This window comes from Pteropus medius, unplaced genomic scaffold (assembly GCF_902729225.1).
Source record: "Pteropus medius unplaced genomic scaffold, Ma_sr-lr_union100, whole genome shotgun sequence".
NCBI lineage: Eukaryota > Metazoa > Chordata > Mammalia > Chiroptera > Pteropodidae > Pteropus > Pteropus medius.
This window is the reverse complement of record NW_024340848.1, coordinates 4362615-4387646: the sequence shown is the minus strand read 5'-3', so window position 1 is coordinate 4387646 and position 25032 is coordinate 4362615. Positions and strand designations below refer to the sequence as shown.

The 25032-nt window shown below is 36.4% G+C and overlaps 1 protein-coding gene and 1 pseudogene across 1 annotated transcript; both read right to left on the bottom strand.

Annotated features, from left to right (window-relative positions):
• Nucleotides 1-2962: 2962 nt before the first annotated feature.
• On the bottom strand, nt 2963-9035 carry LOC120582659 (spidroin-1-like). Its single transcript, XM_039837987.1, has one exon. It carries the CDS (start codon nt 9033-9035, stop codon nt 7932-7934), a length of 1104 nt encoding a protein of 367 aa, XP_039693921.1. The 3' UTR covers nt 2963-7931.
• Nucleotides 9036-23842: 14807 nt separating this feature from the next.
• LOC120582795 (uncharacterized) lies at nt 23843-23961 on the bottom strand (annotated as a pseudogene).
• Nucleotides 23962-25032: the final 1071 nt, after the last annotated feature.

The following is a 25032-nucleotide window of genomic DNA, read 5'->3' as shown; positions in this document are numbered from 1 at the left end:
CATCTCTTTTTTTACATCACAGACTATTCCTCAAGCATACTGGTTTTAGTGACACTGACCCACGGCACCAAAAACACAACTCAAAATTTATTCATATACCAGTGTAGGGCTTCTTGTATTCCTGAAACCTTCTGTTGGAGGTGAAGACAAGTTTTAACACATAGTATTTTGGTCAGCACTGACGTTATTTGATAACCAAAAAAGAAGTGGGGGTGGTGATTTGAGACTGGAGAAAGCAAGTATAAAAAATAATTACAAAACAGACCTTACTTCAGACAAAAATCACATTGAGAATTTACCACTAAGCACAATCTCATGTTTACCTTCTAGAGTTCACCCTGGTTGTTTTTGTGATGAGTTCATTTACTTCCAACACATAACCATTATACTGCCACACGAATGGAACATAGATTTACCATTTAACATCCTTTGAACATGTAGTTTCAACTTGTTAGATTATCTCCTACTCACCAACTCTAACCCTTTACCAGACTGAGATAATGTGCTTTACAATGATGAGACCTCAAGTCCCATATAGTAGCAAATGACTTCATTTTTGCTGTTAACTGCCACTGAGCCTACCTCAGTTCTAATAATCATATTCACCATGGGCACTTTCACTCTTCAGATTTCTTAAATAAATTCTATGTGCTGGATAGTGTTTTGGTATTGAATAGGCATCAATAAACCAAACATCTTCAAATCCCTGCCCTTATGGAGCATCCTGGGCGGGGAAGAGGGGTATGAATTTGAAAAACGTAAGATGCCAATTCAAGTTTGGAGGAGGGTCCAAGTTGCTGCATTTCTAACAAGATCCCACGTGATACCACCAGTCTTAATAGGAAAAATGACAGACCAGTTGGGGGCTAGTTTGACATTTGTAGACTAGAAAACAGGAAGATAGCTATCAGGGGGTGAATTTTTCCAAGCTAAGGGAAGAGCTGTCCATGAAAAAAAAGCCTAGAGTTGAAAGAATCAAGGAAGGCAAACACTTCAATAAGAGGTCATTGTATCACGATGATTAATGAGTGAACTGAGGGCTCAAGCAAGAATGTTGTATTTTAAAAGCAGCAGTCTATTACGTCGTGATTAACTGTATAATTAAGAGAGGAATGAGATATTCAGAACATGGCAAACTACATCTTAGTTCGAGTTAGAAGGAATTTTAGACACCAATGAAAAAATGTGAAAGGGTGCAAATTTCAGAGTTCTTGCAGAGAACTAGATTATCACTTTCCTGTGTGACCTTGGGACCATAATGAAATCCATGTCCAGCAAAGACCACTGCATACCGTGTTTAGACACTGTTGCCAAAGCAAAATATGCCTGGAACAGAAAGGTGCCATCACCACCACCTAATGCTGGGAGTAAAGAAAAGCCTGCGGATTCAGATAAAAGGTGTCATCCCAAAGCAATACATTCAGCCCTTACTAAAAGTATACAAAACATGTCTACTTTCTAGTCCTATTTAGCGAGTCTCTTAGCACCAAAATCCAAGGTGTTGCTGCAATGTTCTGCACTCCTACAGCTCATCACTTTGGACAATTCTAGGACAGTGGGTATATTCTTAATGCTTGTCTTTTGTAGCATCCAGCTCCTCATGCCCCAAAGATTCTATCTAATGCATTATGGATTAAACTTTCAGGACTTTGCATTTAAAAAAATATCCATGCAAATGTATACTCTAGAATCCTAACAGTCTTCACTGAACCTTGGCCTCTGCCATAATTTTCTATTGAGGGATGTAACTGGACTTGATCCAATAGGGGCATACTACCTTACTTGAATATAGACAATTTTCAATTACTCTTGTGAAGTCTCAGCTCCTCCAATCTGTTGAATAGCAGTGTTTTCCCATACAAATCATTACATCTCAACTAAGTATAAAAAATGATTCAAGTGTACCAACAGAATTTAAAAACCTCTTAATGTCTTTTAGCCTATTAGGTCAAGATTGTCATATCTTTTAAACTTCATATTACATACATTTTATAAACAGGTATATGCTCATTTTCTCTATTAAGTACATATACCCTTAAATTCAGGCTTTTTGATATAACCGTGGAATAAATGGAGACATTGTACTAAATACTTGCTACCATTGTATTTTTGCTCTTTACCTTTATACTATGTTATATACTTGTTTCATTAATGACCAAACCTACATTTAAGTTGGCATTTACTTAAACTTTTAAAGCACTCAAAACTATACAGGACTGGAATTATCAATAGTCGTTTTACTGTCCACAACGTAGTATCTTATTTAAAAAATATTTACTACGATTTTTTGAACAAATTACTGAACTCAGGGTTGCTCAGAACATATCCAATTTAAACAATATAGCTCCATTAAGAAACATTTAACCCTAGACCAATAAATTAGGAATTGACTAGAAGCCAGTTAAGACTTTTCACTTTGGTTTCCTTAAACTTCAACCTAGCAATAAAAACTTTAACAAGTGCATGGCACTGCAGCAAGAACAAAATGAGATGCTTCCTACTTAACTAGATTAATAAAATCTCAACTGGCTGAATTTTAGTCCCTATGATCTGTAATTTAAATAAACAAACAATTTATACTTGGGGCCCTTACTGATTTTGTTAACATTATCAGGTATCTAAAAAATCAATCTCCAAATTAAGTTAATTTGGGTATGATTTGAGCATGTCAGATTCAAAATAGTAGGCAGAAGATTAACTTTTTTACAGATTAATTGTTGACATGAATTTGAATTCAGACTCCATTTATCAGTTTTATATTCCTGCAAATAAATTTTATTATCATTTCCTTGTCTGTGGAATTAGAAATACAAATACAGATGTCATAGATACTTAAGATAATACACGTTCATCACTTTGGTATCTGCCCCCACTTGCCCAATTATCTCAAAAGATGTTAAGTACATTTATAAAAAAACAAACAAAATGAAACAAACAAAAAACAGAAAAACGGTCACAAGAGTAATCTTAAAATTTTTATTTCAATATTCTCATTCTGGACAATTTCTTAACAAGCAGCTTTAAAATGCATAATTTAATTTACATTAAATGCACCAAAACTCAAAGAGCTTGACTAAATTATAACACATGATAAGTAGGGACCCCTGAATGCTGTGTCTATGGTTCATATTATTGGAAAAATAAAACTAAACTTCTTAAAACAATTTTTCTATGGTCTGAAAATTAATAGGATACACCAATGTTAATTATCCTTTAAAACACAATATTATCTTTTTAATATTATCACTAACACACTAACCTATCAAAAAAGAAAACTACATGCACATTAAACTCAACAATCTCTAATAAGCTAAAGAATAATCTGCAAAGTCTCAAGTAGGCATATTATTTCCCATGAGACACCAAAAATTAGTCTTGTAGACTGAGCTCTTACCTTTACTGCTCAGCTCAGAGGTTCCCAACTCTCTCACGCTAAACAAACTATACCAGAGCTGTCAGTTACTAACAGAACAGTTGTTTCATTAAATACACAAACTTGGACAGGACAATGCTGTTCTCCAGGCTGCTGCAGGTAGCACTGTCAGGAATCATTCTGTAGGGCTCTTCAAAACTATATGAAAAACTCAAGTCAATGGCTTGCTTTTCTCTTAGACAGGTTTGCCTGTAAAATGAAGATCTCAAAGTGTTTAGTAAAATCACTACTTCACAAACAGCTTTGAAAAAAAAAATTTGTAAAATCTTTAGTGCTTTCTTTTTAAGCATTGGCTAGAGATCTGTACATACGCATAACATGCGGAAGAACAAGATGTTTGACAGTACCCTAAGTCTTAAGCATTTCAAGGTTAAAACACTAAGAAAAAAGGCCAGAGCTGTTTTTCCCAAGGTCAATTAGAGATTAAATAATCATCAGCTATGACCAACTTATTTGTTATCTCCAAATAGCTAAATTAATGTCAACCTTTATGTTGAATGGCTTGTTAGTGCTACTTAAAAACTTTTATGCCCAAGAAAATCTTAAAATTTGACACATTTTAAAGCCAGAAACCAATCAAATGCAATTTCTATCAAACACTACACAATCTCAGCCTCACAAGAAATTACACACATTAACTTTTTTACTATATATTAAGTCTCAGTTAAAATCTGATTAAGTTCTGAACACAAGCACTACAGAAAACTTATCGTCTACAGAGAGCTAACCATTTAAGATTTTATTAAAATCTGACTTACATTTTAGATTTAAAAAACAAACAAAAAAAACCTGTTATGCTTTCTATCACTGTTCCACTTTAAATAATGCTAGAGGTATTTCCCCAGAAGCTTTAAAAGTAAAGTTGTATGGTTTGGTAGATGTAAATATCACTTTTTTTCCCTTATAACCACAGCACACTATTTTGTTGACTACTGCGACTAACTCTAACCTTATGGAACTTATAAGAACATTTAGTATAAAGCAATGTTTGTCAATAAATAACCCAACAAAATAATTTTTAGGTTCTTCAAAAGGTTTAAGAACTCAAACTAAGGAATATTTGTTTTACAAATCACTACACAAATTCTTAATATTTGCTCATTCTGAAAATTTACCCTTTAATTAACTCCAGAACTGTGCAACTCTTACCTTTCTATTCAGGGATCCATGATTAAACTCCTTAAATTTCAAGAGGCCAATATTTGTTAGATCACATAATGTACTTTAAAAATGTTTTGTACATTTATTGGGTGGCATAATAAACAGGATTATGGAAATTATTTTGTATAACGAAAATTCAATTTTTTACCGATCCTTTTTTATCTGACCATTCTTAAGTTAACCCACATTTTTCTACACACATGAAACATAAGCCAGACACAAAACACATGAAAAAAAAGAATAAAATACTGTTAGCTCTCACTTCTTAGGGTCCGCTTCCGTGATCTAAGTCACACAACCTAGAACTGTCATTGCTGTGAAAGTCTGGTTTATGAAGGGTGTAGGGAACATAAATGTTAATTACAGAATTAAAGAGAAAAATTAACTTCAGATTCTTACCAAACTACTACACTCTTAGCATTATAGAGACATGTACACATACACATAATTGTGACTCCACTTTGTATAAGCATGTCCTGCTCTTTTTTTAAGTTCCAAAGCTAAAAACAGTCTAAGGATCACCAACAGTTCACACATCATTAACAATTACCAAGAAAACCAGTACATAGCCAGTTAACATCATGAACCCACAATACTGGTAAAATATTATTTACTAGAAAAAAGCCCCCCCCCCCAACAATCTAAATTCCATGCTTAAATAACTTTACAAATTGCTTTAAAAATAGCACTTTCACCAAATTTCAATACTCACGTAATGAACAAGTAACATAATTTATTAAATAAAACATCCTGAATGCCAGGTTCAAAGAAAGCGAAAGAGACATATCCTAACTACAGATTACCATCATGTATTTACTAAAGTATATTTCCTTTACGATCATAATAAAATGCTTAATAACCAAATAAATGTAATTCAACAAAAAAAAATAGTAAAAACTTAGTCAAATCTGACATGCAACCTTACAGTAGTTTTAGTACAAAAGGACAAAAAAAAATAATTTAAAAAAACACGAAAGCTGCATATGCACATTTTACACTGATTGTTTTATTTAAATTACAAAGATTTCTAATACTTTTTATTTTTGGAACATTGCAAAATAGAAGTTGAATCTTCAGTAATATTTAATTTTCAAAATCTTCTGGTCACAATCCCCACCAAACTCAACAGGCCGGGACAAGTGCAATACCATACAGAAACACAGCATTGCAACCGATCCCAACCTGTGTAGAAAGGGGTTTGATTTTCCCTTACTTTTCTACAGACTTTTCACTACCACAGTCAGTTTTGCATGGATTTGCACAGCAGAATATCACACAGCTGGATGCAAACCTGCAAAACTAACCATAGAACAGTGTTTAGTAACTGGACAGTTTGATTGGGCGACAGGCCGAGGCTGGAGTTCTACAGCTAGCAGTACTTTAAGTGCTCATAATGCAGTAGATAACTAAACACTACCTGCACTATAAGCACTTTAGTGCTACAGAAGCTGTCACATCACACACACCAGGCAGATTCTACATCGACACAATAAAAGTACACAAAATTAGTAAAAACCACTTGAAGGAAATAGCAGGCCACCATCAGTTTTGCATAGATTTGCACAACTACATTCTTCTTGTAGTGCAACTATGCAAAACTAACAGAAGACTGCAAACAAAAAGTATTAAAACACCTATGTACTTGCTTGTCTTGTATTGGATGAAAACATAACTTCTTATGCCAGAAGGAGCACTTAGGGCAGTAGATGCTAATCTACTTCACTATCTGCACTAGATGCACCTTAGAACAAAAAGCACTCAACACCAGCAGGCCCTGCGCTTTAAAGCCCACCTTGGCTTCCCGAGGCAGCTGTCACCATAATGCTACAAGTGCCTTCACTGCAGTAGATGCACATATCACTACCTGCACTGTAAGCACTTTGACATTATTCTGACTGGTCAATCTTCAGTTTTACAAGGTGATGTTCTCTTTAATCCTGCTAAAATTTGAAATAATTAGAATAACACTTTAAACTCATTGGCTATAAAGCATACAAAATCCAGCAAAATCCCTAACAGGGAAAAGAAAATGAATTTAATTATCTCAACCCTGCAAATTGCATTTAGAAACACATACAGACTTAAAAATTAGAAGACAAATCTTTTTTCACAGTTAATGTGATCTTAACTAACCATCATTCCAATACTATGGAAGAAAGTGGTGGCCCTTCTTTTACCTGGCCGTTTCCAAAGGCATACTTTTAAAAAAAATCAAAAACAGAATGCATGAAAACTAATGTACCAACAGGGCAATCTGACTCATATACCTTTTAGATGAAATCTTCACATCCACGTGGCAAAACATTCTTCTTTTCTTCTGGCTTCCAATTAGCAAATATTTGGTAAACTGATTGATAAAATTACTGTTCAGACTACATTTCAAAAGTATTAACTGGCTGTAGATCTTACACATCCCACTTGTTTTGTTAAACCTTGAAAACTTACTCCAGATTAGTTCTATTTTATCACCCAACTTAAAGCAGTTCTAAAATTACATTTTGTAACTGCATTAGTTCCCAAAGATTTATAGACATTTACGTTGTACTTTTACTAACTTATAAATTGGCTGATCTTTATTGAGTTAATGATCTAGAAAAAGTAAACTGACAATGCACAAAATAACCATTTCACTCTTTGAAAACCCAATCCCATCTTATTTATTCAAACCAAACATTAAAGTCTAGAGAATGTTTCAAAGAAATATTAAATTAGAATACACTTACCCACTTGGGAAAACTTTTTCTGCAAAAATCATTAGAAAAGCTTTTGGTGCAGTTAGGTCCACGTGTATGACTGGGATGGTGGGGGGAGATAGGGAAAAAAGACAAATTTATTACCACCCTCCAAATTCATATTTAAATTTACTCTTTCCCAACCCCCTTATTTATCAATTACACCCACTGCAAAACCGAGGATATCGTAGCCAGGCAATACCATCGGTGTTTAAAAGACCAACAATGTATGGAGTGAAAACGTGTAAGAGAATAAAGTAGAAAAACCCGCAAGTATTAGATTCATCTCTTACTTTAAAAGCTCCTGAAAAACTCAAGTATAATCAGCAATCATTAACTCTACTGTACAGCTCCAACGAGGGAAAAGCAGCAAAGGGGCTATTCTTCATCACCCCTCCCCCAATCAAGACCTCGTGGCTGCAAGCCTGGATAAAGAGTTGTTTCCCCAACTGAGGTGGTCGCGACGGCATGCTGCTTATTTTTCCTTTCGACGATACTGCTGCGACGAGCCTGCCTTCTCCTTCTCCAGTTCTCGTCCCCTTTGCTCCCGCATAGGAATAGAAAAGGCGGCATTAACACCCGAGACTGCAAAGTGCTCGCCACGCTCATGGAGCCCGGGCCGGTAGCACATGTCGCACAAGGGGGCGCGCGGCCCTGCGGTTCCCCGCACGACCGCCAGGGGGCGGTGGGTCAGAGTCGAGCCCTGCCGGACGCGGCAACCCCCCCACCCCGTTTCCCGGCGGCAGCCGCGCGGCGACCGCCGGCGCCGAGGCCCGAGAGCGGCAGGGACGCGAGCGCGCCGCCCCTCCTTTGTGTCCCCCAGCCCCCCCGAGCTGGGCCCAGAGGGGCGGGGGCTCCGCGACTGCGGTGCCCATCGCACGCGGCCCAAGGCCTAAGCCAGGAACAATCGGCGGCGGCGCGCAGTCGCCGCCATGTCCCCCGCCCTCACCCCCGCGCAGCCCGCCCCGCAGGAACATGGCGGCTCGGCCGCCGCTCCCGCCGAGCCGGACCGGCTCTCCCGCGCCCCTCGCCCCAAACAGCGGGTGGGCGAAGGTGGCTCCACACCGTAACCGAGGCCGGCCCGGGCCTGTTCCGCGGACTACGGGCCGAGAAGTTGCAAGCCCCGCCCGGGGACTGCCCACGCGGGTTAACAAAGCCCACGAGGAGTGGGGGTGGCGTCCAGGCCGCGCTGCCCCGAGCTCCCGCGCCCCCCGCCCACCCACGCGCACACAAAGTTTGGGGGCCCGCGAGCTCCCGCCCACGTCGCACCGCCCGCTGGCGCGCAGGTACCTCGTGGGCGCGCCCCCTCCCGGCCCGCGGCCTGCCCCATGTGCCGCTACCGCCGCCGCTTTGTTCTGGAGACGCTTTAACTCTCGCCCCCAGGAGAAACTTTCCTTACCCGAGACCACGCGTCCCGCAAGCTCCCCGAGCCCTGGAAGGGGCGCGAGCCTCGCGCTTCCCTTCCCTGAAGGGCCATTGTGTACGGCGCTCGCCCACCCGCCCGCCGGGGCGGCCCAGGAAGGGTCCGTGCGGGTCCCGGGCGCGGCCGCCGCGCGCACGCCGCCACCTCCCACCCTCCTTCCCCCGGCCCTGCCCCTCCGCCAGCCCGCGTGCGAGCGAATCGCGGCTGCCACACGCCGGAGCGGCCAACGGCCCGAGACCCGCCCCGGCCACGCCGCCGCCGCCGCCGCCACGCTGCCCCGGGCCATTCCGCCCCACCCGCCCGCCCTCCCTCCGCACCCGGGTCGCACACAACAGGTTTCACTCACTCGGCGGAGGGGCGGGCAGACTCACCAGGAGGAGTAGCCGCCACCATCTTCGCCTCGCCCGCCGTGGGCTCTCCCTCTCGCTCCCGCCTCCCCACCCGCCTCCGCTTTACTACGACCGGAGGCCCCAGGCCGGGGGTGCGGCTGGCCGGCCGGCCCGCCCCGCGGAGAGGCTTCGCGAGGGGCGCGAGCCGCGGCGGCGCGGCGGGGGTCACCCCCACCCCCTCGGCCTCGCCCGAGGGCGCGAAGTGGCGCGAAGGCGCAGGTCGGGCGGCAGCAGCAGCACCTCGAAGGACCATGTGGGTGAATGAAGGGCGGCGGCTCCCGCCTCAACGTAAATACGGACAAGCCCCACTCCCTCATTAGCATAAAAAACAAAGTACTTCCGACCTCCCCGCCCGCCCGCCAATCACTGCAGGCCCCGCCCACGGCGGCTCGGGCTAGGCGGCTGCGAGAGCGGGAGCCCAGAGCGGCTCGCGGTGCTGCGCTGCCTTCCCGGGGCCGCGCTCCCCCGCCGCCCGCCCACTACCGCCTGCCTTGAGCGCCTCGCTGGGACACCTCGCGCCACGCCTCCGGCACGCCCTCCGTTAACAAGCTAAGCGCGCGTGCAGACCCCCGCGCGCCTTACACTGTCCTGCAAGCGCACGTTTCCTGCGGTTTCCTGAGAGTCCTGCTCTCCTTGGGACTCGACGTATACGCGGTGTAATTACTGTTTATTACTTTCCTTGCCCTTGGTGGGTCTTGGTGGTAATTAGGGGCCTGCTTCGTGCTATCATGAATCAAAGATAAGAAAAATCCAGTGACTTACTCTCACATGGAAACGGGATTACTCAGTGCAAAGATCGTTTTAGACAGAGATAAATGCATTACACTCGAGACTGGTGGAAGCCCAAATCGCTGAAATGTGTTTCCTTAAACCCGGCAGAGTGTGAACCAAAACGCGTGCCCGAGCAGAGGTTTCACAGCTGCAGTATCTGATCCTGCTCTCACACTCCGCTGCATTTAGTAAGAATTGGCTCTCCTGCAGAAAAAACAGAGGTCGAAAGAACCTCATAAAACAACCACAAAGCTGAGAAAAAGCCCATTCCGGGGCACCTCCTTCTACACATGTGGCTTAGGAAATTCCAGAATTCTCAGAAACATAATTGTTAAAAGAAGTGAGGATTCATATTATTTACTATAAATACAGTAATTTTAAATTGGTTTAAAATCCAGAAAGTATGTATTGGAAAGCACATACCACTGTATCGTGATTTTTACAAGTCAACTGTAAAAAACATTACCAGATGTCTATAATGTCCAAATGTTAAAATTTTTGACTTTCAAATCTTGACAATATTGCTATTTACTATCTTTCTGACTCATTTTATCGTTCTTTGCTTAGATTTAATTTTCAAACTAGTGATGTAAAATGTAATGGATTAACTATTTTTGCTTTTCTTCCACATTAAGGATCAATTTTCTGGTATATCTGCTTTACAAATCAAAATAGGTGGCCAAATCTGAAATTTTATATTTAATCTTTCTGTAATAGTCATTTGTCTTTCAAAGAGGAAAACATTTCTAATTTTATGAAGTCTAATTTACATTATTTTCTTCCTTTTCTCTTTAAAACTTTATCTTCCGCTTTAAATCAGAGTGGTGGGGGGAGAGGTGCTGTGAGTAAGCGTTCATCACACTCTGAATCATGGGAAATCCCACCTATATGCAGGTTTCTTAGCAGAACAGTTATTTATCTCTTAGTTTCTTTCCAATTACAGTTAATACTGCAATACTAGTTTTAAAAAGCTGGTTTTAAACATTTAACAATATTTCTGTGGAAATCTAACATACCTATAACTGTATTCTACATATTGTGACTACAGTATGAGAGATTTAATTCTTAATTTATACATTTTTTACGGTAATCGGGATTTTGGAAAATGTAAATTACTTTAAACTTGCTTACTTGGAAACCCCAGAAAGTTTCACAATTAGTTGATTGCATTTTGTTTTTAAGGGGTTCACTCATACTTCCTTTCAAAATTAATAAACAAATTATTGTAAGTAAAATTAGAATAATCGAAAACTGTTCAATCCCAATGAATTTGAAGCTTAGCCAATTTACATATTTTTAAAGTCCTTCCTAACTAACTAGAAACTCATCCTTCTCAATTTCAGGGGCCACGGCTAGGTATGCTTTATAACTAAAGTGAAGCTTTTCTGGTTATGATTTCGAAGATCAGAAAAATATCTGAACTGCTAACAAATGCCTTCTGCAACCAAGGAATGTAAAAATAAAACTATCTGAAATGCCAAAGTAGACACACTGCCTTCTCAAGTTAGCTGAAACACACGGTACTGTTTTACATGATCCAGAACATTTTAAATGAAATGAAAAGCTCAGTTCAACATCAGAACAGTTCCATATAACTGACTGTTTACGTTGTATATAGCAAGTAGTAGATAAGTATCTTTATTTTTCACTTTTCAACCATATGCTTCTGAGCCTTATAGACATAGTTGTTATGAATTGAGAACATATAAATTTCTTTAGCTTATTAATAACATTCAGAATTTTACTTCCTACCTTTTGCTATTTGACTATGTCAGTATCAACTGACTTAATTGTATTGAATTTTTGAAAAATAAATTCAGTTAAAATATTCGTTTTGAGGCATAATTATAGGATTTTAAGAAACTAATGAAGCAATAATAATATTAAAAATATAGATGTGAAAACTTAAGAATGACATAAGAACTAAGACAAATATGACTATCAGTGTTATTTTAAAACTATATTTACATAAAATTTAAATAGTAATTGGAGAAATCCTACAAGTTTGCTATTGCAATTAAGTATATTTCATGTTTTGGCAATTTGGCATTTTAAGCATACACTCCTATATTTATTATTTTCTCACAGTATTTAAATTTTTTCAGAAAAGGAAATAAATTTCAACATAATATTACAATTAAGTATATTTCATATTTTGGCAATTTGGCATTTTAAGCATACACTCCTATATTATTTTCTCACAGTGTTTAAATTTTGTCAGAAAAGGAAAATAAACTGGTTATAAATCAAGAATATTTTGAACTCTTTAATAATGAACTCAGTGACAAATTTAATGATGACGTTTTGGAATTTTTACAATATGTATTTGAAAATGTATGAAAATACATATTATGTTTTATATTTATAAAATACCATATTATGTTTTATATTTAGAATTTTAAAAGTGTTCAATCCAAATTAACAATAATCTATTACGTGCCTGCTATTCTTCTGGCACTGGTTGAAGTTATAAATTATAGGGGAAAGATGAATAAATGTGTGGTTTTGAATAAAGAAGCAATTTGAAGAAAGTGCTTTTTTGTTGTTTGTATCTTTGAAATTGTCACTGTGGTACTCTATGGAATCAAATAGGAGTAACAGATGATTGTTTAATTAAGAAAGTTAGGCATACTGGTTACTATTTGTCACAATAAAGAGACAGCCTTTACCTTTAAAGAGATTCAGCATTGATGTTTATGAATATATATAAAATTGTATGGATTTAGAAAACATTTAATACATTTTTAATTAAACATTTAAAAGTGATGTATCATTATAGTATATTATAGTAAAATATTTCACTAGTTTTGTACTTGTTTTTACCAGAAGGATACAAATCAAAATTAGAAGTAGCTTATTTTTAATTTTTTGTTCTTAATTTAATTCAGTAGTTCTCAACTTGGCCACACTTTACAGTTGTCCAAGGAGCCTTTAAAACAAGCAAATATCTGGCCCTTACTTGCAGATGTTCCAATTTAGTTGGTCACAAGTGAGATCTGAACGTTGTTTTTAAAAGATTCCAAGCTCATGCTTATGTTAAATTGGAACTGGCAAGCTCTAGTACTTAGTTCTTGCATTAGATGAAAGAGTTTGACCAATCAGTGCCTTTAGCTGGTTAATCTTAATAGGTGCTTGGACCAGTGTTCGTCCACATTACATATATGCATTATTAACACACACAGAAAAACCATGAGAAACACCCAGGATATTCCAAATTCTTCACCAAAGAGTTATGGACATAAAGTTTTGAAAACAAATCCAAAGACAAACCTTCAGAAATAATTTTGAAAAATTTAGTGTGTGATCTGTAGCAATCTTGGTTTACAAGGCATGTTGAAAACTTCCGAGTGCTGTTTGTATATTTGCTGTCTGGGGTTGCAGTTTAACCAAGAAATCTACCTAACAGTGGAAAAGCATTCCAAGCTTGGATTGTATTTAAAAAAAAATTCTCTGCATCAGACATGTTTTAGTTAAAATTTTTTTTTTCTCAATCACTTAGCTACGAGAAAGTAGTATAAATTTTAAAAATAATAAAAGACATAATAAGATAGTCCCAGGTAGGAAAAATGACCAAACGCTAATGCTTTTAATCAATTTTATTTAATTTCCTAACAGTTTCTTATGTTTTTACATTCTTGCTTTCAAATACAGGCTTTAACTTCAGTTTGTATCAGAGGAAACAAGCTGATTCAGCCTGTTATCTAGATCTATTTTGCTAGTTAACAATTCCAGAAGCAACTTAATATATTGATTATATAATTACCTCTTTAAGATTGGTTAAAATAACTCATATTTCACAGTTGTCATATTATTTTACAAAAGTACACTTGAGTACCTATATTCACCTTGACAGTCAGGCCCAACAATTTCTATGTATATCAAGGTAATGAAAATTATTATTTTTTTAATGTAAATTGTAATTGGTTATGTGAATTATAATTGTAAATAATTTGTTTTTTTCTGGTTACTTAAAAGGTTGGATGACAATTTGCTATGACTGAAGATTTGTGGTGGTACAATCGCTATATTTCTATACGTGCTCACCAGAATAGATATACAATCATAAACACATGGAGTATTATTTACATGAAACTTCCAAAAAAGAGAATACATTTTTGGAAGATCCTGCAAAACAATGCACCCTTGTTCTCCTAAATGCCAGTTAAGTCTTTTCTATATGCAGATAGTAAATTTCAATATATTAGCTTATTTTTCACATACCAATGTTCAAAACAAGGAAGTACATTACCAAGTTTTGACCAGGTAAAACCAAAACTGAATTGAAACAAAAAATGACATTTTTATGTCTGAAATAATGAAAGTAAGGGCCAATTTAAAGCATTATGAGAAATGAGTTGGGGCTCTATACTACAATTGTCCAAAGAGGAATCGATACCCACTCAAGCCTCAGAAATCATCCTCGAGAATGTGAGTGACTTCCTTCGTTTTCTGAGAATACGTACATGATGGTATTGTGGTGGTAGGAACACCATCTATGTCTGATATATTTGTTTATAGGAATTTCCAAAAATTATGTGGGTATAAATTAAAAAGCAAATGATATTAGATTTAGCTTTACATACTTGGATGTGCTCAGTGTTATAATGTGCTTGCAAAATATTTAGAGCAAATTGTACTTCTCTGGCTGGGAGGTCTGGTAGTTGTTACTGGGAGCTGCAAGCAAAATTAATCCAAGAGAATGTTGAAAGCCAAGTCAAGATAGTAAGGGATGAGGGCAGCTGAAGTTTATGAGCCATAAAAGTCCATGCAGAATATCAAAATAAGGAGTAAGACAGATCTCAGAGGATGGGAATGAGTGTGGAAAATAGCCTAGAAAGTGGGTGATGGAGATAAAGTATATTTTTGACTTAAGGGGTGGTTACATGGTTATAAAAAAGTCATTGTCATACACTTATAATTAGTGTATTTTATGTTCTTTGTCCTATCTATATTATCTTTCAATTTCAAAACAATACAGACAGCAATAATGACAAAGAGGAAGGAATCTGTGTAAGAACTCAAGAGAAGGGATTAATGAGACACAGCAGGATGGTATGGTTAACTACCTGCATATTATCTATTGCTGGCTTTTGTGTGTACTCTAAATGATTATGCATGGATGAGCTAGTTGCATTTAGAGTCATGGATGGGACAGACAAATCAATTATAGGTCATATTTAAGAAACTACTAATTCCTAACTTTAGCCAGAAGAGCTGGCTTTCACAATATCAAATATTCAAGAAAAGACTAACCTCTAAGATTAGCAAAAGGCTTCTCATTTTCAATATTAAATGTTTAAGAGATGACTAACATCTTACCTTAACTGAGTGACTTGGCTTTTCCTATAGACATTGTTTAGATCCACATCTAGCATTAGCTATAGCAGCTGGTTATTTCAATATCCAGTGTTCAAGATTAGTGCCAAATATTGGTAAAAAAGAGCTATTATGAAGTCTAATGTATGTTCATCTAAAATAATTGCCAGAGTAGGCGCTCAAAATTTTTTGTCGAATTAATCAATGACTGTGAAAGTCATATCTGCAGAATCATGAATGTAATAACTGTTTTATGAATGTACCCTTAGAGATATATTTAATAATTAAGGCTTGGAATTCTATATGAAAAGGGAGATGGACTTTTGGGGGGTTTTATTTACACTTATGTAGTATTTTGCAAAGAGTCTTAGTTGAAATCTTTGTAGGAACCAGTGGGAGACTAGAGATAAGAAGAGACCAGGATTAAGAAACAGTGTAGATAGTTACACTAGAATCTGTCAAGATTACTAGGTTTTTGAGCTATGAAATCACAAATGAGTTGGGACTCAGGCATAAAATATTGATAATGGCTGAATGGGAGGGTGTAATAAAAATGGCAGGGAAGCAGAACAATATAAACAGGAGAGGCTGATCATTAACTGACTGACTCAGGATCAGAGAAACAGAAACAGAAATGAGGTGCTGAATCACCTGCTGGTATTATAAATGGATCTTCGTAAGAGATTTTATTTATGATGGCTTAGTGATTCCCAGAGCATCTGTGGCCCCCAGATGAAAGTTTTCTGTCTCAAAGCACATGGGACACTGTTTTCTTCCATTGTCCATGAATCAATTAGACATCATTTGATATCATTTTTCTGATATCAAAATTAATTCCTTATAAGTGGGGAAGTACAGCAGTGGGCTAGATATAGGTTGATACATCTGACTTCCTGGGAACTACATGCAGTCATCCTCTCTTACCTGTGATTTCTCTTTCCATGGTTTCAGTTATCTGTGGTTGACCTCTGAAAATATTAAATGGAATATTCCATAAATAAACAATTCATAAATTTTAAATTGCATACCATTCTCAGTTGTGTGATGAAATCTCATGGTGTCCTGATCCATCACACCTAAGATATAAACATCCATTTGTCCAGTGTATCCACATTGTATACAACATGACGCCTGTCAGTCACTTAGTCACCATCTCCATTATCAGATCGGCTGTCCTGGTATCACAGTGCTTGTGTTCATGTAACCCTTATTTTACTTAAGAATAGCTTCAAAGCACAAGAGTAGTGATGCTGGCAATTTGAATATGCCAAAGAGATGCAGTAAAGTGCTTCCTTCAAGTGAAAAGGTAAGAATTTTAGATTTAAGAAGGAAAGAAAAATATCGTATGCTGAGGTTACTAAGATCTGTGGTAAGAACAAATCTTATGTTTGTGAAACTGCCCAATTTAAAAATTAAATTTTATAAAAGGTATGTATATATAGGGAAAAGATAGTATATATAGGGTTTGGTAGGATAAGGGGGGACTACTATACTATATTACATATCCCTGATATAAAACCAAAGTAGATGTGGGATAGAAATGGATTTTTCTAGCAGATTGACTTTTGACTAAAACTCTGAAAGAGCTTTAACAGATTATAGCAGATTGTATTTTGACTTTTCACCAACTGAACAGAATATTAACATAACCATTCATTCACAGGTATGTGCTTGTGAAGGTAAATGATTGTATTCCCTAACTTAGAAAGCTGATACAACTGATAGTGGTAACCACACACGGATTTGTCTGCATGAGAACACTCTAATGATTAGTAATTATTATCTTTGAATATGATATCTAGCTCATTAAATTGGGGACATGAAAAATGCAAAAGAGATGTTAGGATTAGGATTAGAAGAGATACCTTTCCAATCTCATCCCTCCCCACAAAATCTATAGTACCCTGTGGAACAGGTGAGGACTAAAAAAGAAAAAGTCAATGTGAGGCACCAGTAATCACAACACTACCTGGTAAAACTGAAATGGCAACAAAATTCTGTCCTAACTAGGACTTTCTTAAATATTTCTTTTTCAAGGGGTATACTATTGGCAGTCCTAAATCAATAAGAGAGAGCAGGTCAGTGAAGTTTAGACTGACAGCAATAAGAAACTAAGCATTGGTGGATTCTAAGACACACCACCAAGGGCCACCTTTTACAGAGCTCTACCCTGTGTGTACCCCTGCTCCTGATCCTGGAGGCAGGACATGCTCTAATGTCTTTTAATCTTTTCAGACAAAATTAACCACTGCATTTTAGCTATACATTATAGAAATACTATCACAGTTGATATAGAGTACATTCAAACAATATTAACTAAACTAGAATTAGAGATTAAAAGCACTCCACATATTTTTCATTTTTGTTTTGACTCCTTAGAAATATCCTGCATTTTTGTTACTTAAAAACTTCCAAGCTAGGTAGAACAGTATTTCTAATTTTATATGAGATTACTAGTTATTAAGAATTAGTCAACATGCATGTACTGAAGAAAAATTAAATAATTTAATTCTGAACATTTCCAAAGCACCAAATCCTCCTTTGGTAAATCTTTAAAAGAAATAATAAAAAAATGTGCCCTTAAAAAAAAAAAATCTCACTTTCTTCAGTTCTAATAGAGATTCAATGAATAGCAAAGTTACCATTGTTCTGAATGCTAGAAGAAACAAAAATCAAGACTTATTTTCATATTGCCAATCCTGGATAATAGAAAATTGAGAGTATAATACAGATTAAGCAATTCCTTTTAACTTCTCCTGAAGTCTTAAAGGCATCTCAAAACCTTCTCAGGTGGTCTATAAAACATCTAACATTTCCATATATATTAAAGTAGAAACAATATACACCAATGTTTAAAGAATGGAATTTCAAGCAATAAAGATTCGTGTGGGAGTCTGGATTCTTCTATTTTCTAGCCTATAATCATGGACAACCTTCTACCTCTCAATCCTTATTTTAAAAACAAGAATATCGATTAATATCTATCAGGTTGTTTTTAAGATATAAGTGAGATAATAAATGTAAATGGTTGAAGGTCATAAATAGTACACAGAGATAAATATTAGCCATTATTATTATTAACTGTAATATAGAGTTAAAATATATTGTGAGTATTTGCCAATATCTAGGTTCTTTATGTTGTCGAAAAGATACTAAATTATATTATACATATTGAGCCAGATTCTCAAAACATTCTATTTTTTAAGAGTAAATTATAACTGAAGAAGTTGTAGTAACTTTTACACCATAAAAGTGGCCATTTTACAAAGTATCTAAAACTCTGCATAGACTCTTCTATATTACCACTCTCCCCACTAACAGACATATTCATATGAGCAGGACATACAGAACTAGATAGGTTGTGTGTTCATGAAGGAAGAGGAATAATACATTTCAATCTAGTCATGCAATTAGTATAAAGGAAAGGAAAAACTTATTCCAGTTTTTTCTTCTTGGTTTAAGATTTATGGGAATAAAAAATAACCTTTAAATTCTCTCTAAATTGATACATTTGCTTTAAATTGAACTTGACCTTTGCCTCCTTTGGAGCATGATAGAACGAGCTTTTGGTTTTCTTTGACTGGTGAAATCCACTGTTCAACAATTAATGAATGAATAGGTGAATTCATTTATTCAGTCAACAAATAATCCTTGAGTAAGATACAGAAATGTATATAACACAGAGAGTTTTTTTTCAAGGAGAAATATCCGTAGAATGGACATGTATAGAAGTATCGTATGGGAAAACAGCATAATGCCTGTAGTGAGGAGATGCTGGACACAGGGTTTCTTGGTATGTGTCTACATGTTTTTAAAATAAATATACAATAAAAAGTGAATCTTCACTGATATGCCTGTACCACTTCAGTCTTGTTTTTACAGAGAACTGAGTTTAAGAGAGTTGCCAGCATTTGCTGGATGGGTGAAGAGAAAGCAAGAGGAAAGGGAATGCTGATTTCACTCCTTATTTATTAAGAGCAAAGGCTCATCAGAAATTTCTTTAGGTTCTTTTGCAGGGGCCTGTCTCCTAATCCCCCTACCCCCACCTCAAGAATTGGAGTCAGGTATACTTTCCCTTGTTCTTTGTAGAATGCATTTAAAACTGCAAATCTCCCCAATCTTTTTCTTGCCCTATTTTTTTTTTTGCATTTATTGTCTTAAAATATTCAATTTAATTTACTTTCTTATTATGTCTATTTTTTACTTTCTGCCTCTGCTTGTATATAAGGTCTATAAGGGCAGCCATCTTATTTTTAGTTCTTCACAATCCAAATATTCCAATTTTTTGACTTATTTTTTTCTTAACTTCATTTTCGTTCTACTCAGTCACTCTTCTCAACACCCTTTGCACCAGCCCCTGCCTCTGCCAAACTGGGAACAGATAAAGGTACATGGGAGAAAAACATCAATGGAGAACAATTCTAGATGTTATTTAAGTTAAATCTTCTGAAATTTAATTCATTTTAAGTGGCATATGTGTGCACATGAAAGAAAAAGACTCGACTGTTTCTAAAATTCTGGCCTTATTCTGAGAGATATGAATTTATTATTACTCAGAATAGGTACAAAAAAATGCCAACACCTCAGTAAATTGGCATAATTACATATTGCATTGTCCCATTCACTATGATTCTCTGATTTACTAAGAATTAATCTATTCATGCAATGAAACAATCAGAGACAGGCCAATCCTCATAGGATATAGGAATCTGGATCAATGGAACTCTTTAACTTTTCTTTTTTGTATCGGTAGACCCTATAAGTATTTTTAGAAATACTTTATAGCACTTTTACCAACCAAAAGCCTTTAAATAGTCTTATAAAATGAACCGTGTATATAATCAGCTATCTTTGCAAATCTTGCTTATAAACCATTAGTAATGCAGGCCATCAACCACAGTGTCAATATATTTTGAAAGAGGCTTTATAGAAACATCAATTTTATAATTCCTTTTAGTGGCTTACACTGAAGGAAACATATAATCTTTCTCTAAGGCTTCAAAACCGTATAAACTAAGACAGTTCAGAAGCCTACTTTGGTAGGCACCTAATTATTAAGGCTGACTCCTACTCCTTGCACGGAAGACACACCACAAAACGATCTCACCAAAGGAGTGGGACAAATTTAGAAATTACATTCAAAACTAGAAAAAAAGCTTTTTAAAAATTTTTTTGATCCAGGAAGCCTGTGTGTGTGTATATATATATATATATATATACACACACACACATATATATATATATGTATATATATATATACACACACACACATATATATGTGTGTGTGTATATATATACACACACACATATATATGTGTGTGTGTGTGTATATATATACACACACACATATATATGTGTGTGTGTATATATATGTATCATGCATATATCTGGCATGCTTGTTAAATTATAACTTTATGATGGATAAGGACATATTATAAATATTTTAAAAACAAACCACGTTTGACAATACAAGAAGATGTAATAAATTATTTTATTAAAAATAATCGAACAATTGAAAAGAACTTTAAAAAAGAACTCCAGTTTAAAGAGGTAATGCAATGTAAAAGTGACATCTCAGTCAAAATTTGTGGAATTATTTTTTTTTCCTTAGATTAAAAGCGAAGCTCATGTAACTTTAAAGCCAATGAAAGAAAACAGAAAGCTTCAGAAATGCTAGGGGAAGAGGTAGAGGGGAAAGGCAGAGTTTCAGCCAAACTTCGTAGAGTGGAGAGCTTAACTTTTGGGGATTTTGTTTGCTTTGATTTATGCCTCTAACTTTCAGGGGAAACATGGTGCCAGTGGCTTGTGGGTTATAGGTGACTAGGTGCCTTTCAATAAGGGTGTGACTTTAGCTATTCTGTTAAGAATAACCTTTTTGGCTGGACTTAAAAAGAGAGTAGTACTCCTCTAGAAATTATATATAGCATGCACCTTTTCCAATGGAAACTTATATTTTAACAAGTATGCCAAAAATTCTCTCTCATTCGCACAGAGACTGACTTTCTGGGTCAAAATAAATTAAAGATGTTTTGAGTTTTAGATGTTGCTTGTGAATTCTCCTTACTTAATGTGAATTCACATTATATTCATGTTGATATACCTTATTAACTATTAACTTATCAACCTAGCAAACCAGAACCTGAAGGACTGAAACAAGGCATAGCTATACTTTGAGAAGGAGAACTTTGAACGTCAAAAATACTTCCTTGACTATCTAGAAAGGACCTTAAAATATTTATTATGGGATTGAAAGAAAAAATAAATGACAAGGGTGATAAAAATCATGAGTTTTTGAAAAATACAGAGGGCAAAATGAATGAAATGAAGTTTGTTTATATAATGGTTTCTCTATGGTCAGCTTGAAAATTTGGGTAGGAAACAGAGTAGATCTAACTAACATTGCTGCTCGAGACCTATAGTCTCTCTCTTTCTCCTTTAAAAGCCAAGATATTCTAGATACAATTTTGTTTTAAAAATTATCTTTTTAACGAATATAATTATTATAACTTTCTCTGTGTCATTTAATGATGTGGAAATGCTAAAGTGTTAGTATTCCATTCATGATTAGCTTTTCTAGTAGTTAATGAAATTAAATGAGAAAATAGTTAACTCAGACATATAGGTTCTTATATTCAATACATTAATCAAAACTCTCTCTTTCCTCTGCAAGACATATTGACCCAAGGCCACAGAGTATTCGCTAGAGCTAGTAGGCTTTTTTTCAGTAAGTTCTATGTTTCTGATCCCACCAGTCAGAGTTGGGGACTTGCCAAAAATCAATTGTTTCCAAACTGATTTATGCTAGTTGTTATTGTAATTATGTAATTGCATTAAATGTTACATAAACTAATAGAATAAGAGTTGGAAGGGAAAATTGTTGTTTCTAAGAAAACTAAGTTGAATGCTTTAGAAAGAACCCCTATAGGATTTAAAAACAAAAAACACTGTTGACTTAAATGTATGTGAAATACTGTAAAAGAGTATGAAGAAAACAAGCCAAAAATCTAAATCTATAGTCTCATATTATTTTGATAATGTTTTATATGTTTTTGTTTTGTTTTTGCTGAAAACAATATTAGAAATCTCAGAAGATGAATTGGAATATAGTTTATATGTGAAGGACATGATCTAATCAACAAAATTCGAATCAGTGAAGCTATACTTAAAGAAAAGGTCTTGGAGATTTCAGAATAAAATGCACACTTATGTGCTTTTGTTAATGTGTTTAAAGTATGTAATGTTAACATAATTAGAATGCAAGTTAACCATTTTGCATTTGTTTATATGAAGTTGCTAATTTACATGTCAATTTTTATGAAGCTTAATTCTAAGCATCAATATAAAATACTGATTACTATAGCATTTAGCAAGTTCGTTTGTAATATTTGATGTTTTAAAAAGAGTTAGTTGACTTGATTTTATAAAACAGTAAAGAGTAACTCTTTGCACCATTTCCTAAAACCGAGATCAGTTTGTTATATCTCATGTTGAAGGGGTAAAAGTGGAGTGCTCAGGAGATATGGGCTGTATGTGCTTAAACTGTTGCTGTGGACTGAACATTTGTGTCCTCTCTCCCAAATTCATATGTTGAAATCTTAACCTCCAGTGTAATGCTTTTAAGAGGTGGGACCATTGGGAAGCAACTAGGTCATGAGGGTGGAGTCTTCATAAGTGGGATTACTGCCCTTATGAGAGACCCCAGAGAGCTCTGTAGCTCTTTCCACTCTGTGAGGACACAGCGAGAAGATCTCACTGAACCAGTGAGACTCTCACTAGATACTGAATCTGCTGGCAACTTGATCTTAGATTTCCCATCCTCCAGAAATGTGAGAAATAAATATTTGTTGTTTAAACCACCCGGTCTATGGTATTGTGTTATAGCAGCCCAAGCGGACAAAGACAAGTGTATTATAGATAACATGATCTATGGTAGTGTCTCTCACACTATTCTCTCAACAGATTATACAAGGTTCCTAAGCTATGATGAAAAGAGGAAAATAAGAGCAATGTAGTTACTTTGAAAATCCTAAATGCATTCCATATTAAGGACTGTTAGTTATTCTTAAATATGTCCATTTTATTGTTTTGTGTTAAATTGCCTTCTTTTGAAATTAAGATGATGGAAAGTTTTTGTTATTGTCCTTAGTGGACAAAATAAAATATTGCATACTATGCTCTATATTAGAGTTTTATTTTTTGAGAGGCAGTACTTAGCGTTAGAGAGAAGGGGAGAGGGGCTATCAGCTTGCTTGAAATTGCACATGACCTGTTGTATCTATTTTATTTATACTGAATTCTGTAAAAAAATATGGATGTGGACCTATGGTGATGATCTAAGCTGGTGGACTCTTTTGTGTATGTCTTGGCAAAGTTTGACTATTTTTCAACAGTCTACAAAAATAGAACTATGAAGGGGATTTTGAACAGCTTTACACACTTGTGGAAGAAGAAAAATGACCAAGCTTAATACTTAAAAAAAAAAGAATGAATATAGCAACTGACAATAGTTTCATGTTTCTTTTTTTAGTTTTATTTTTTTTAAGCGAGGCAACCCTTGGTCAACCTCACAGATTGCAAGGACTTTGTCAGCTTACAATCCCTTATTTTTTTTGTTTTATGCCTACAGCATCTGGTCTTCTTAGGTGGTCTCCCATCCAAGTGCTAACCAGGCCCAACCCTGCTTAGCTTCCGAGATCAAACAGGATCGGGCTTGTTCAAGGTGGCATGGCCATAGACCATCCATGTTTCTAATTCATGCCAAGTTTTGTTGGCCCAGATACAAATAAGGAAGAGGGAGAGAATAGAATTGTAATTATATGTTCGGCATGTGCATCAGTAAGCTTGGGAGGTGAAGAAACAGCTCTCTGGACCCACCTACATCTTCAGTCAGTTGTGGGCACTACTGATAAAGATTATGTGCACCATTTATATGTAAAATAACTATACTTAAACATGACATTTACCAATGATTTCCATTCTGAGATAAAAATCTCATTAGAAATCAATGGAAAAACCAGACTGAATGGAGGCTAGATTAATAATTGACTGAAGCTTTCTTCTGATTCAATCACTATTTAAAATTGTTTATAGTTCTGAGAATAAAAAAAGAACTAACCCTAATTCTAATATCAAAACAACAAAACGAAACAAAACAAAAACAACCTTGGCAATTAAGTAAACGATATTTAAGCATTTCATTCATTCTTTTATTACACAGCCTTCTTAGAAGTATAACTTTTTGAGAATCAACATCAAATATTCGCATACTGTTAACATTTTTATAGATATTTACAAATATTAACTCATTTAATCCTCATAAAAATTCTGAGGTAGTAGATAGATGAGGGAGCTGAAGCACAGAGAGGTTAAACCAATAAAATCAAAATACAAATTAAAGAATAAAAACAAATAGATAGGACTGCGAAATTCTAATGCCTAGGTTTGGGCATGCCAGTGATCCCAAACCTTTTCCCTGCCAAAGTTTGATTTTACCTCAATATAAGTATGTCTCCAGTTTTCCACCGAATCCTGTGAAATTCTTAAAACGCAACTATTTTGAAATGTATTTCAAATGAAAACAAAACTCTGTACCATTCAACACTTCTAAAAATTCAGGGGAGAAAATCACAGGATCAGTCAAACAAAGATAGTCTATGGCACACATCTGATGACACGTGTGTTATGGAGAAGTTTCCATTTTAAATTGGAGTTCAACTTCTAGTTCAGCTAGAAGCAGCAGCCTGCTTCTAGCTGTCTGAGGAAGGCAACAGGAACTCCAGGTCCCGCTGGACATGGGCCTAGAGGTGG